Raw genomic sequence first — 13,383 nt, 5'->3', positions numbered from 1 at the left:
TTTCTCAAATTATGTACCAAAAGCTTACAGCAGCACAAGCCTGAAATCCTAGCATGAAGCAATGTCCATGCCAGAGACAATGTAAAGAACCCCATTACAAACAGAAGAGTGGAGATGAGAAGGAAGAAGTCACCTCTGGCATGCCTTTCCTGAAGAAATTCAGTTTACTGCTTTAATACATTATAACTTTATTTGTTACATGTGTAAAACAAAACAATATGTATTTAGGTATAATGATAAAAACAAGCATTATAGCATTATTATTACAGTGCTGGGATTTATAGCATTTATAGTATTAATAATACAGAAGGATTTTCACAATACAAAGTATTGACTTTGTTCATATATACACTCATGTAACGTGCTTCAACCCCAGAAAATTGATATCCATGGACAAAGCTGTTGAAATGCTGCAGCTTAGTGTCTCAGCTGGTGTAGATCAGCTGATTGATACCCACTCAAAATTTAAACCTATGTATTTTTATTTATTTCCTATTGAATGACTGTTTTTTTCAAATATTTTTCTTTATTTTATTTTCCCCATGGTGCTAGGTAATGCAGTCACCAGTGCAAAGCAAGGTTTTATGTTTGTACTAAAGTGCCAAAAATCCCTCCCCCAAAGAGCACACAATCTGTAGGGCAGGACATGAACTCACAAATACCAAATCCACTAAAATATATGCAATTTCTAATAATAATAATAATCTTACTGAAAAGCACTCTCAAATACAAGAAGAAATGAGAACAAGTTCACTGATATGGAAATGCCAGAGATGGGGGGGAAAAAAAGCAATGTTAGAAACTGTAAAAAAAGGACCAGTATAAATGAAGTAACAGTTTTGTTCAGTGTATATAGAAAAGTACAAAGAGGTTTACAAAATAGTGCAGCCAATTCATAAAAATGTACATGAAAAAGCAGATTTTGCAGAACTGGACTAATTTATTATAGATCTTTTTTTTTTTCAATCTCAATCAGATTTTTCATCGATAATTTCCAGTGCACTAATGAGTTTACAGTGAACTCTTCCAGTTTTCAGCATAAAAGGTTTGATGACTGCAGGGTAATTGCAGTCTTAGACTTTTCTCTCAGAATGGGATTTAACTTTCCAGATTATTATTTCAAGAGATTATTTAAACACAAAAGATCTTTATAATCCTTTCATTTTGGAAGTGATTTTAGTAATGGACCTTTTACAATAGGCATAAAATAGATAACAAAATATTTACATATTTTGCATAGTGATATTTACTCTCAGCTGTCTCTGTGCTTCAAATAAAGAAGAGGAATTACTTAACACTTACAATATTATTCAAGTGCATTAACTAAAAGTAAATATGAGGATAAGTATTATAAATACTATTTTAGTTACATAATATATCAATTATCACATGTACTCAGCCACTATCCAAATCCATTATCTTTGATGGTATGTTGTAACAAGAAATCATTATATAAAATATGGGATACATAATTTTTATTTTAAAAATATTTCACAGGACTTAAAAAACACTTTTTATTATCAAGATAAAGATCCTACAAGTACAGCACTTCTTTTCAGGCAGTCATCAAGAACTAAGGCCTCAATCACATTTGACCAGAAGAAAAATAAAGCTAAAATTATTTGTGTTTTGGAGGAAGAATACTATCAATCTGTTCTTTTTTTTTCCCCACAGGAACGTGTAAACTTGGCCATAAGGAGGTATCCAGGAGTTCAATGCTGAAGAGCTGATGAAAATAAATTTGAGGAGGAGGAAAAACGAAAACTGTTATTGAACTAATTTCAAAATGCACAGAAGTAACAACTCTGCTTTTAAGTTTTTGCAAAGTGCAAGAGACAGTGGAAGTGCATTTTTGAGCTGTGGAAGGTCCTGTCCTGCAGTACCCTGTGTCAATCTGTGTTTAGTTTAGTTGTGCCATGCAACAAGTGCCAAGTTCTCCACTCCATCCTGTTGTACCTGCTTTGGTTAATGCTGATAGTGGCTTTCAAAACCAGAGTGAGCTTTCAAGCTCTGGTGTTTCAGCCCTTCCATAAACAGTTCCACTGACTTTAAGAAGTGCCATGCATGGCACCCCTACCTTGGCATGCTGTGAGTAGGACAATACTTGCAATACTTGCACTCCCTTTTAAAATGCTTTGTTCTTAGGATTAACACACTCCTTCTAAGAAATGGAAGTAAGGTTTTCCAGGTTGTGCCTGCAGCTGTGCAGATGCCTTTAGATCTCAGAAGCTGAACTGTACTCAACCAGGAAACTGATGAAGAAGGCTGTTCTATCCACACTATAAGGAACACAATCTGGGCAGAGCTCCCCCTGGGTTCCTTCTTTTCATTTTTAACTGTACAAAGTAAAGATATAAAGGAAATAGCAGAGTCTGGACTGGGATGCCCAACTCCAAGTACAAATAAATCAGTGCTCTTGTTTTAAGGGTTTGAGCTGCAGCAAGGCTTAGAAATGCTTGATAAACAGAAACTAGAGTGTGAGGAAGAGGCTTGAGTGAAAAAGAGTAGGGAATAGAAGAATGTCTAAGTGTTTTTCAGATACTCTGGACCAATTAATGTTGATGCTGCTTCACTGCTTCAGTAGAATGCAACCAAACTCAGAGCAGCACAGCACCTGGTCCTGCTGTTCAGTTCACACTTGGGAAAAGGAAGACTTGTTTTGCTTGGAAAACTGGAAAACATGTTTTCTCTGGGCTAAAGCATAGCAATTGTTAACAGCTTATGCTATTTAGACACTGCTGCCAGACAACAGAAAAAAAATATATAATCCAAATGCAATATCAAAAGAGTTGTAGACATCAAAGTGGAGTAATTTGCAGTGAGAACTGGCTAGGGTCCTGCAGTTAAACCTTATTTTAATGAAAAGTCCGTGGAACCTTTCTGGTATGTTTGAATCCTGTTCTACAATAGGACTCATCCTCAAAAATATGGAATTCTTTCTAAACTTAAACATGTACTCACCTATTGTTCTTTACTTCTTATTATTTTCTGTGGGGAAAAAAGAATAATACATTTTTGTATGTCTTGATTTAAATCCAGTTTCTTATAATCATGATATATTATCAGTAGGTCCTTTTTGACAAATTCAGCTAAGCTGCAGGACTACTTGTTTGAGCAGGTGACTTCTCAGTTGTGATGAGCACAGAAGAGGCATTCTCTGTGTACCTGCTGCTGAAAAGCTTACTCAGAGTTCAGAGTGTGTTTTTTTCTTGTGAAGAACAGCTCTGTTATGACTCAGGGCTAAGCTATTCAGGAAGAGGGAAAGCAAGCACTTTGGGGCATGTGCTTGCAACACACTGGTCCTGACTGGTGGCTTTGGTAAAACCAAAGTTTTAGAGACTAGAGATATAGCAACAAACTGATACATCATCCATCAAAAAGTGGGACTGTCATTGCACTAGGGCTGTCCAAGTTGTTCTTGTTGTTTCCAACTTCCAACGTATCCAGTTCAAAGACTGAAGTCTGCCAGGTTGTCTTGGTGCCCTTGGCATACACTGATCTCCTGACAGCTTCAGAAGCAAAAAAGATCCTCTTGAGCTTCACTTTCACCTCATAAAAATTCAGATAAACCCAAACATTTTAGTCTTAGAAGCATTTTGTATTTTAGACATTTAGAATTTTGTGATGCAGAAAAAAGGTGAAAGAATGGTAATTAATAAATCCAGCACATCCATATTGCTTTCAGCATGAAGGCCTGTGTGTGAGTTAATGGTGCATTGGACTAGAGAGGCCAAATTATATGAATGCTGTAGTCCCTGGAAGGTGGTGATGTACTGAGCATCATTATTAGCTTGTTTTATTTTGTCCAATTAAAAAAAAGGCTAGGTCTGATGGCCTGGGAGTGGACTTCAGTGCAAGGCTTGAAAGTGCACCTCTGGAATCATAAATTACATTGCTTGGTCTGTGTCTGTATCATGTCATGGCATATTAGGTTTGCCTTCCTTTTCTGCTATAACATTTATTGCACATTATGAGAAGGCAGGTTTTTGAATGAACACAAAGTTTCTATAAATACAAATCAAAAACTGGAAAAGCCAAACACTCCATCAGTAACTTCAGATCCCACCTTCTATCTTCTGACATGAAAACAACTTCCTCTTCTTAATATAAAATTTCCAAATTCATCTATTTATCACATGACACTGTAACCACTTACCAAAGCTTAGTTGTTCTGAAAAATGTATCGAGACTGAAGAAAGATGTCACAGCAGCATCTTGGGACAAAAGAACTGTGAAATTAAATTGCAAAATGCTGTAATGGATTGAAGGTTAGATTTGCCCCCATTTGACCATATACTCCTCTTATTAGGATCAATAAGATGCATGGATATACATCCAAGGATAGAATTTGGTCCTCAGATGAGACTTAGTAAAAAAAAAAAAAAAATGGAAATAAAGAAATTCCATACTTACAAACTAAAATCATCAGCAACAAAGTGGCAGACAGTCCTCCCAGAAAATATCTGAGAACATAACAATACCCAAACAGGTTAAAAAAAGCCAAGGGATGCATATTGGGTTAAAAGAGGTGAAGCCTGGGTGGGAGGAGGAGGAAGGATTATTGCAGATGAACCCTCTGAACTCTGGTAGGTGAACTGTAATTTGAAACTTTAAATTACGTAAACTATTGAAGATAATCTCTTGGAAAGCATTCAGACTGAGAGCAAAACCCACTTAGAAAGACATAGATCCATTCTGATTCTTCTCAGCCTGCCAAAACCCTTGTCAAAGCACACTTGGCAAAGTAGCTTTCATATCTGCATACATATTTCTTATTTTTATGCATAGCTATATAGCTCAGATATTTTTCTGCATTTCCTGCATCGTGTGAAAATATATTTTCCCAGTAAGATATATAAAACTTTGAAATTGTGACCCTTAATTTAAGCTTTATTGACCAATTGCAATGAAGCAAGCACTCATGTCAGAAACAGAAAAGAAAAAAAATTACCTTGTACATACTGAAATGATTAAACACATGATCAGTGCAACCATCTGAGAAACGACATTTTGCACTGTCCTGGATTCTAAAATAAAAATCAGGGAAATAATGGGTTTTACTGAAAGTAAATATGACAGGAGGTGTTTGCAAAGGCTACCTTCAGCCTGTGAGACCAGTCTCTTCAGTTGCTTTTAAAGAGAACTCGCCTGGAGTGATTCAAAGCAGAAACCTAATTTTCATGCACTGGGTGTCTCTCAGGACTCTTTTCCCCCCACAACTACAGAAACACTATGCCCTCCATGCTCTCAGAAAACAAGCCTTTCTGCATAATTGCCTGTTTCAGTTTTTGCTCCCATGCCCTTTCCTCCATTTTCCTCTTCACTCCTTTTTTTTTTTTTTCTGAAAAATGGGTGAAGGAAAGATGTAAGCAGGGGGTAGTAATCAACTAAATACAGATTTTGTGGTTTTGTTATTTTTAATCATTTATTTAAAATATATGTTTTAGTAAATAAATTCTACTCTGCAAGGAGTCAGATCCATATTTTCAATGTATTTTCACTTCAGTCTAAAAATGAGGCATGCCAGAATAAGAATATAACATACCTGTATTGTTCCAGTTCTCTTCATTTGCATTTATCATAAATGAAGAGCAGGATTTTGAAGCACAAAATGGTTCTTCAAAATGAAGAAACTCGTCATCTTTGGTGAGAAATGCACCATTAGATGCTGGAATTTGCCTTTGTGACACATGGTTATTATATTCAGAAGAAAAGTCTAAATCACCTACAAGAAATGCACATATACTGAGATTGCACAAAAGAAGAGCTCTGAGACTTTGTATTAATGAATTTAGGAATTAATTACTGAATCACAGGAGAGATTCCAAATTGTTATGAGTAGGGAATTGGCATGTTCAGATGTATGCAGGAGAAAATATGCAGAGTAAAGACAAAACTGCATAGAGCATAAGAGATGAAGTTATTGAAAGAGCTAGGTGAAAATGCCAAGTATTAATCACACCAGAATAAACATTCCTGGTGATGACTTTGCATTCAAATTGACTAAAAAAATGACTTTTTGGCACAGAGGTCTTTGCAGAATCTTACTCAGTTAGAATGCCAGGAGCTCTATTTATCCCTTAGAATTCTGTAGTTCATTCTATCCTTTACCTGTACACCTTGGCAAACAACACATGCAAAACTTCCAGAAAGAGATACCCAATTTGCACTAAACACGGACTGCAATGTTGTACCTTGATTACCAGCCTGATCAGGGCTTACCAATATCACTGTGACTGGCTTCTAGTTTGCTGTATCCATCAGGCCAAGGATCCTCTGCATGGGAGAAATCCATCCTGCTGGGAATGGTGGAGCTGAGCCATGAGCTGGAGGCACTGAGATTGAACAAGCTGTCAAGAGAGCGACGGATTTTCTTCCTTCGCCTGAACACACTAGAAAGAAAAGATGTGTTGCCAAGGAATAGAGTTAATTATTCTTGCTGAGCAGGGACAGAGCTCTAAAGCTTGCAGGAATGGCGTGAAAGAACCAGGTTCTGGGTGCTGCTCCCAGCCCTGTTCTGGAGCCTGGGCACGTCACCAGGAATGGCTGCTGCACAACACAGTATGTCAGGGAATGTATGAACAGCAGGGCTGACCATGCTGTTGTGATACTGGATACTCTGATACCACATGATATCACAGCTCCTGGTCTATGATAGTGCTGTGAGTGTCTCATGCTAGCCATTATTTTCACCCTGCTATATCCTATTTGGGGTAGTCTGAATCCTCTGAACTCCAAGTTTTTTGAACTACATTTTACATACCTTCCTAAATTGTTTTTCTTCTGAATCAAGAGCTGTTTTTCCTTGAGTAAGAATTCCAGGACCAGACATTTTTATTTATATATATGTGTGTGTGTGTGTGTTTTAGACAAAGATATTTTTATATACACTCTTTTCTTAGTCCTTAACAGAGTAACACCCCATTGGCAAAATGAGCTGTAACTCTCTTCTTTTGTTTTATTGGACACAATTTCAATTATAGCAAAAACTGTGCACTAAAGAGTTTTTGGGTAGTAAGATGTGACTGAAAATCAGGTAATTTCATTCACTGTACTCTCTTAAGCAATTGAGATGTTCCCATTCAGAAGTAATGCTGGTCTTATGCCAAGCAAAATGTAGACAGACACAGAGACACCTCCAGATACACTTCTAGATAAGGCCAGAGATGATGGAGTAAAATCTGCACATAGTTCACTTACCGAACTAAATTCTCTTTGTATGTAACACTTGTGTGGGATGGTGTCAGTGTTATGTTGCCCTCTTCATCAGACAGAAAACTGTCTTCTGTCAAAACATAATAACCATTAGCAAGCAGTCGAGGGCTGCGGCGGCACGTAGGAAGGGAGCCTGTCAGAGGATGTGTGGAGCACTCATAGGCAGGATCGTCATCCAAAAAGGCACAAGCACAACTGAAAAGGAGAAATGAAAGCCTCTAATTTAGAGAAGGTCTGGACAGAGCAAACTCACAATTTAATAGTAATGAATTTCCATTCCCAGCTAATGGGGACTGGTAATGACATAGATTTAAAATACATGGATGTAATGATATTACTCTGTACTAGGGGGTTTCAGCCAGCTGACGTGTGCACCACACGTTCCAGAGCTTCAGATTACAGGAGGGATAGATGCCAGGGGAGCATTTCCTGAAGCATGGAGCCAGCTTGAGCTCAGAAGTGCTCAGTGTGTTTCTGTGGCAGTGCTCTTGGCCAAGGAGTCCTTCCAGACCTACACTGACCTGGAGCCATCAGAGGCATTCCAGTATTTGGCTTCTCTGAGTTGCTCTACATGGCACAAACTGGATGCCCCTGAGCCAGACAGGATTTACTTGCTTTTTTATAACCTAGCCATACTTAGTGAAGTTTAAAGGATACATGACTTATAACTCTCACAAATCCTAGAGGGCCATGCAGCTGGAACAACATGGGATAAAGCCCACACATTGTGATAGCTCCATCCAGCACTGAAACACAATTGACTTTGGGATGAATACAGCACAGAAAAATATACTCTATGGTGTTTAAAATAGAAGTGAGTAATGACAAAGGTTAAAAGATCTAAAAGTTGTAGACATTGTACTTTTGACTAAAATTTAATTTATGGCTATGCCTTTCCCCTTAACACCTATGAGTTCCAAATATCCACACAGTGACATCATGGAAAGAAAGGAAGACACCAGATTGATTTAGTGTCTGACCTGTGTTTCAGTAAGAAGTTTAACTACCCCATATGGCATGTCACACAGAGATACCATAATTTCAGTGTAGGGAAAAGCAGATGGAGGAGATACTCCAAAACCCTGTAATTGCAAAGCTGGTGTTTCCAACCTCCACAGCAGTACTTCTGAACTTCCATTTAGAACAGTAATTAAATTATTATCAGCACTACAGTTCTCAGTGGCCTAAGAGGGATTTTTACAAAATCTACACAAAAACAAAAGTAAAATTAATCAAGTGTAACTTCCCTTAATACCTTGGAAAAATGTGTCTTGAGAGGCTGTGTCTATGCTCTCCATTAAATGGTGTTGAACCTGCAGAGGCAAAGGTGAAATAAGAAGGAATCATTATCATATTCACTGACAGGTAGCTTGTGAATACCAGAAAGATAATAAAAAAAATTAAAACTGAAAAGAAAATTAGGGGAAGAATTAAAGGAGATAAAGCATATGGAAGAATCAGGGAAAGGCTTAGTGCTTATAGCAAACTCATCTCAACCAGGACAACACAGAATCAGAGCCAACAGAAATCAGATACTTATACTCTGCCCAGATAATAGATTTGAGAGAAAAAATTATGGACACAAATACAATAGCCACAGTAATTTTGAGGTGTTTTACCAGAAATCTGTTTCATGCCAAAGCTAGAACCTGAACTGGCACAAGATACAGTAGCAGAATGGAAAGGCTGCCACTACATTGTATTTTTCAGATGAAAATTGCAGACATAACACAATGAGCACAGGGATTGCTACAGTGACAAATATTTGATAGTAATATTGTGGCAGGAGACTAAGGAAATAGGATTTGTCTGGATTACCAAGGCTCAAGTGTGCAAAGTGCTGCTGGATGTTTTGTACCTGACAGAATCAGTCTCACAAAATATGAGCAAGGACTATCCATAGGGAGAATTTATGTCTATTATTACATGGAAAAATAAAAGATACTATCTTTCCCCATATTACCTTGTCTCTCCTGGATTTTTAGAGCTTCAGACTTACAGCACTTTTGTAAATGCCCATCCTTCACCTCTGAGAGGAGGTAGGGCTAAGAGAATTCTATATTTTCATGTTCAGTTATGAGCTGTGGCAAAGAAATGACATGAAGGTCAGGGTTTCCACTTTGGCAATCTTGTTTATCCTCCTCAGGAACTCGGCTGTCAGTCACAGGCTGGGTGTGAAGGCTGAGTCAGTCTTAGGACCAGGCAAGGTGACGAAAAAAGAGAAGTGAAACCTTCAGGGTATTTTTTACAAATCAGTCCTATTACCCTGGTCCCATACATACTGTTTCTTCTACCCATTTGGAAAAAAATAATCACTTTATTATGAATGAATTATGATTTAATGGCTGCAAAAAAATGACTCGAGGAGGAGAAAATGGAAAGAATCTGGGGGAAAATAGAGAGAGATCAAGAAGCCTCAGTCAGAATGCCACAGAGCAAGTTGTACTAGCGAGACCAGTGGTGTATTTCACAGTTTGACATGTATTAGAGCTAATTTTAACATACAGCTACCTCCTGAAATAATTTCTCTGTTTTTAGGCAAAATCATTATTTTAAAAGTGCAAAGAATCTTATGTTCAAAACCAAGAAATGTATTCAAATTCTAGAAGAAAATACAGAAAGAACTCAGTTTGTAGATCTGGATATAAACTAAAATCAACAAAAATCCTAAGTTTTGTCAGTAAAAATAGATTCTCTCCACAATGTATTTATTTTTATTAAAACTCTGACAAATTTATCCAACTTTATTTGCCCTGGAGTTGATGCAACATGTGTTGTTCCATATATCTTGAAAAGTTAAGGTGTGTTTCATACACCCTAGGGTAACAGGGAATATTGATTATCTGTAAAAGAGTTTTAAAAGAAATGGAAGCATGTTTTATTTTGTCTTGTTTGAAAATTAGGATGTGTAAGATAGTATCAGCAATATAGGTCTAATTATTAGTTATAATGTATTCTGACATAGGGAAAAGTAATTGATTCTAGGGCTAACTAGTTTGAAAAGGATATATAGAAGTATAGGTCAGGATTAGTTAGTTATACTTATCACAGTTCTTTATTAATCTGAGAGTGAAACATTGCAGCAACTGAAGCCCACAGCACAGGTGTATTGCATGCAATTCTTTCAATGATAATAAAAAGTAGCAATGTCTAAAAAAGAATAACTTTTAGGAGTGGCAGCTTTCCTGTGGAGTTGTGCTTTCACTAGAAAGTGTTGACACATACTGATCACAGTGGCAGAACAAACCACAGTCCTTCTGTTCCTCATTTGAATTCTCTCACAACATTGCAAGGTATGTCTCTGCAGGATGTTTATTTGCCACCCTACAGAGAAATGAAATTTAAGATAAAAGAGAGTATATTCATCTATTTATAAAAGAAAGTGAGCAATATAAACATGCAGATATACTGCTGGGGAGGTGAGGCGTTTCCCTCTTTTCAAGAACAGTTAATAAGTAGCTGTAACTTGCTTTTAAACTATTTTAAGTGATGAAATTATCAAGCTTCTGTGAACAGTCATAGAACAGGCAGTCCAACAGATTTTTTTGCTGCTCTTGATCATGAAGTTCTTTGGCTCATGCATAATGAAGAGAGTTCTTGAAAATAATTCAATCAATGATGGAGCAAACATGGAAACATCATGTTGTAGACAATGCTGCACAGTGTTCTGCTTTAATTAAATATTCAGTCCTATTTCTGGGCTATTAATAATGTGAGAAGCTATAGTAATGACAACAGAACAAAGCTTCTCAACCAGCACTGTACAATGGAGCAGTGGTAGTGTATCTGTAATCCACGAAAGGAGCCATCAACACAGCACGTCTAAACTATGGCATGAGAAAAAGCCAGCAGCTCTATGAAATCTCACTAAAAGCGAATCTGAGATGAATGTGGCAACATTTTATGTCAAGAATCCAAATAAAAATTTAAGGCAACAACCCCCCTTGGATTTCAAAACACACAAAAGTTCATGTTGTAATATAAACAAAAAGTCACTGTCCAAACCAGTCGGTTTTAACAACCTTTCCCTCCATAAATCAAATTAGTGTTTAAGCCAATGATGCCTTTGGTGTACAATCTAAATATTTACATTAGTACCTACCAAAATACACTGCTAATTATTCAAATAGCTGGAACCCAGGCAGCCAGTTTTATTCTATTGTTTCTACCAAACACAAGTGTCTACAACGAGAGTTTTATTTGTTCACACATATCAGTTGTTTTTGAAGAGCAGTTTTGTCTTTTCTCCCTGCAGGTAATGGTAGCAACATTCACAAAAACCTCAAAACTTCCTGAAGAACAGCACAGAAACGAATCCAAAGCTTAGCTATTCCTCAACTGACAAATATATTAAAAGATAAATAAGTCTAAAATCCTTCAAACCTGGAAAATCCATTCCACATTAACACATGCGCGCAAAAGTTTTCATCAGCCCGAGCGCCCGCGGAGCTCCTGGAGCGGCTTCCCGCAGACTCAGCCCTGGCTGCTCGCACAGGCAGCTCCAGCAAGTGCCCTGTTTGCTTTTGAAAAGAGCCCGTGCAATCAGCGGCACTGAGCCCCAGTGAGGTCACGCTTCCTGTGAAGCAGCCTCACATCGAAGATTCGTTCTGAAGAGCGAACCCGAGATAAAGATTAGCCCAGAGAACGCTCCTGCCGGCTGCTGCCAGAGGGAACGACCAGATAACAGATAACACCTCCCCCAGTGCCCATGGAGAACAAAGACAGAACCTTTCCTCATCAGTGACAGTTTTGTTTCAGATTTGCTTTTCTACCTCACACAGAAAACTTTCAAGTTGTGTATACAAATCATTCCATTTGTTGAAATACTTGTGTGCCTGACAGGCTTTGATGTAAGAAAATGATCTAGTTACCAAAAAAATAATAACAATACATTTTGCAAAAGCACTATTGTACAGAAGATACATTTGGTGAGAGTTCAGAGCTACCTTTCACAGCTCCAAACATTGCAAATATATGCCCTGTAATGTTAATATGAATTCCATTGAAAAGAGAAAGGAATAAAGCCATTTGTAAACACATTCGTTGTTGCATGCTAAATGTTTCATACTGTGTAAGGTATCCATTCATCATATGTTAAAGTGTAAAAAATAAAGTCAAATCCACATAAGAGAAATGGAGCCTGAATAAGATATCCTGGCAATCAAAAGGATTTGGCTGCAGAACTACTACACACAAAAGTAGCTGCTTGACACTGAATTGTACAGCCTTGGGGGTAAAACTTCATCTCCAAATAGATAAAATGATGAAGTAGTTTTCTCTCCTGATATATTTATCACTGACAAAAATGTAAGCATAGATCTAGTAAAATACAATTGATTTAATGATAGTTTGTGGGGTCTTATCCCCCTGGAGAAGGAAAAATACTTCCACTGATAAAAGGAATGTAGAAACCTAACCTCTCAGAAAAAGAAACAAAAATAGGAATTAGGCAATTAGGATGTTGCAAAAGACCTTCTGTTTGTAAGTTAAACTAAAATGAACATTTTATGATTCTTTTGCTCAAACATGAAAATAGCGACATAGTCCATCTTCATATCAGTTCTTTTAATTTAGTGGAATTATGTCAATGAGGAAATTTAGTCCAGCACTATTTCCATGGATGCAGCAGCATTTCCCTGGCCACCCTGCCTCTCTATGGGCAATGAATATAAATTCCCAATTGTCTTTAAAACTAGGTCACCTACAGAAGAATTTCTGTACACACACAAATTTACTCCTTGGGCATATTTTTGGTCTCTTTTCTTATTCTTCTCAGCAGGAAGCAGTTAATTCCAAGCTTGAACTGCTTTTCTGAAGGACATTGGCATTTCATGTTTGTCTGTATAAAACATATTGTGTCTATATCATATTCAGGCTTGGATGTGTTTTGTTGTTTTTTTTAATCACTGCTATTTGTATCTGAAACTCACTGTTCCACAAGCTTTTGATGCATAAACTTTGTGCATTGGCCAATATTTTATAGACAAGTGCTAGACTATAGTTAACACAGACACACACACAAGGGTTTATATACAGCTTTTTTTTATTCTTCACCCTGTTGCTCCTCAAGTCTCCCACTGCACCACAAGCCCAGTCTCAACAATAAAATCCTAAAGCCTGGTTTCAAATTTTACAAAATGAGTATACCAGCAAGCTTACTTGCAGTAG

General features: G+C 37.3%; 1 protein-coding gene across 5 annotated transcripts; it reads right to left on the bottom strand.

The window, feature by feature from the left end:
• Window positions 1-1,489: 1,489 nt before the first annotated feature.
• TMEM71 (transmembrane protein 71) lies at window positions 1,490-11,662 on the bottom strand. 5 transcript variants are annotated; one of them, XM_079302800.1, is made up of 9 exons: window positions 11,599-11,662; window positions 8,471-8,528; window positions 7,201-7,410; window positions 6,223-6,392; window positions 5,546-5,725; window positions 4,952-5,027; window positions 4,414-4,463; window positions 2,962-4,229; window positions 1,490-1,726 (listed from the first exon to the last, which is right to left on the bottom strand). In XM_079302800.1, exons 1-8 carry the CDS (start codon window positions 11,609-11,611, stop codon window positions 4,153-4,155), a joined length of 834 nt encoding a protein of 277 aa, XP_079158926.1. In that variant the 5' UTR covers window positions 11,612-11,662; the 3' UTR covers window positions 1,490-1,726; window positions 2,962-4,152. The 5 variants fall into 5 exon arrangements, with proteins under 5 accessions (XP_079158926.1, XP_079158927.1, XP_079158928.1 ...); XM_079302801.1 differs by lacking the exon at window positions 1,490-1,726 and having other exon boundaries at window positions 2,115-2,988; window positions 4,157-4,229; XM_079302802.1 differs by lacking the exon at window positions 1,490-1,726 and having other exon boundaries at window positions 2,115-4,229; window positions 6,223-6,350.
• Window positions 11,663-13,383: the final 1,721 nt, after the last annotated feature.

Source organism: Erithacus rubecula (assembly GCF_903797595.1).
Source record: "Erithacus rubecula genome assembly, chromosome: 3".
NCBI lineage: Eukaryota > Metazoa > Chordata > Aves > Passeriformes > Muscicapidae > Erithacus > Erithacus rubecula.
Note: the sequence above shows the minus strand (reverse complement) of the source record. Positions and strands in the feature narration are given on the sequence as shown.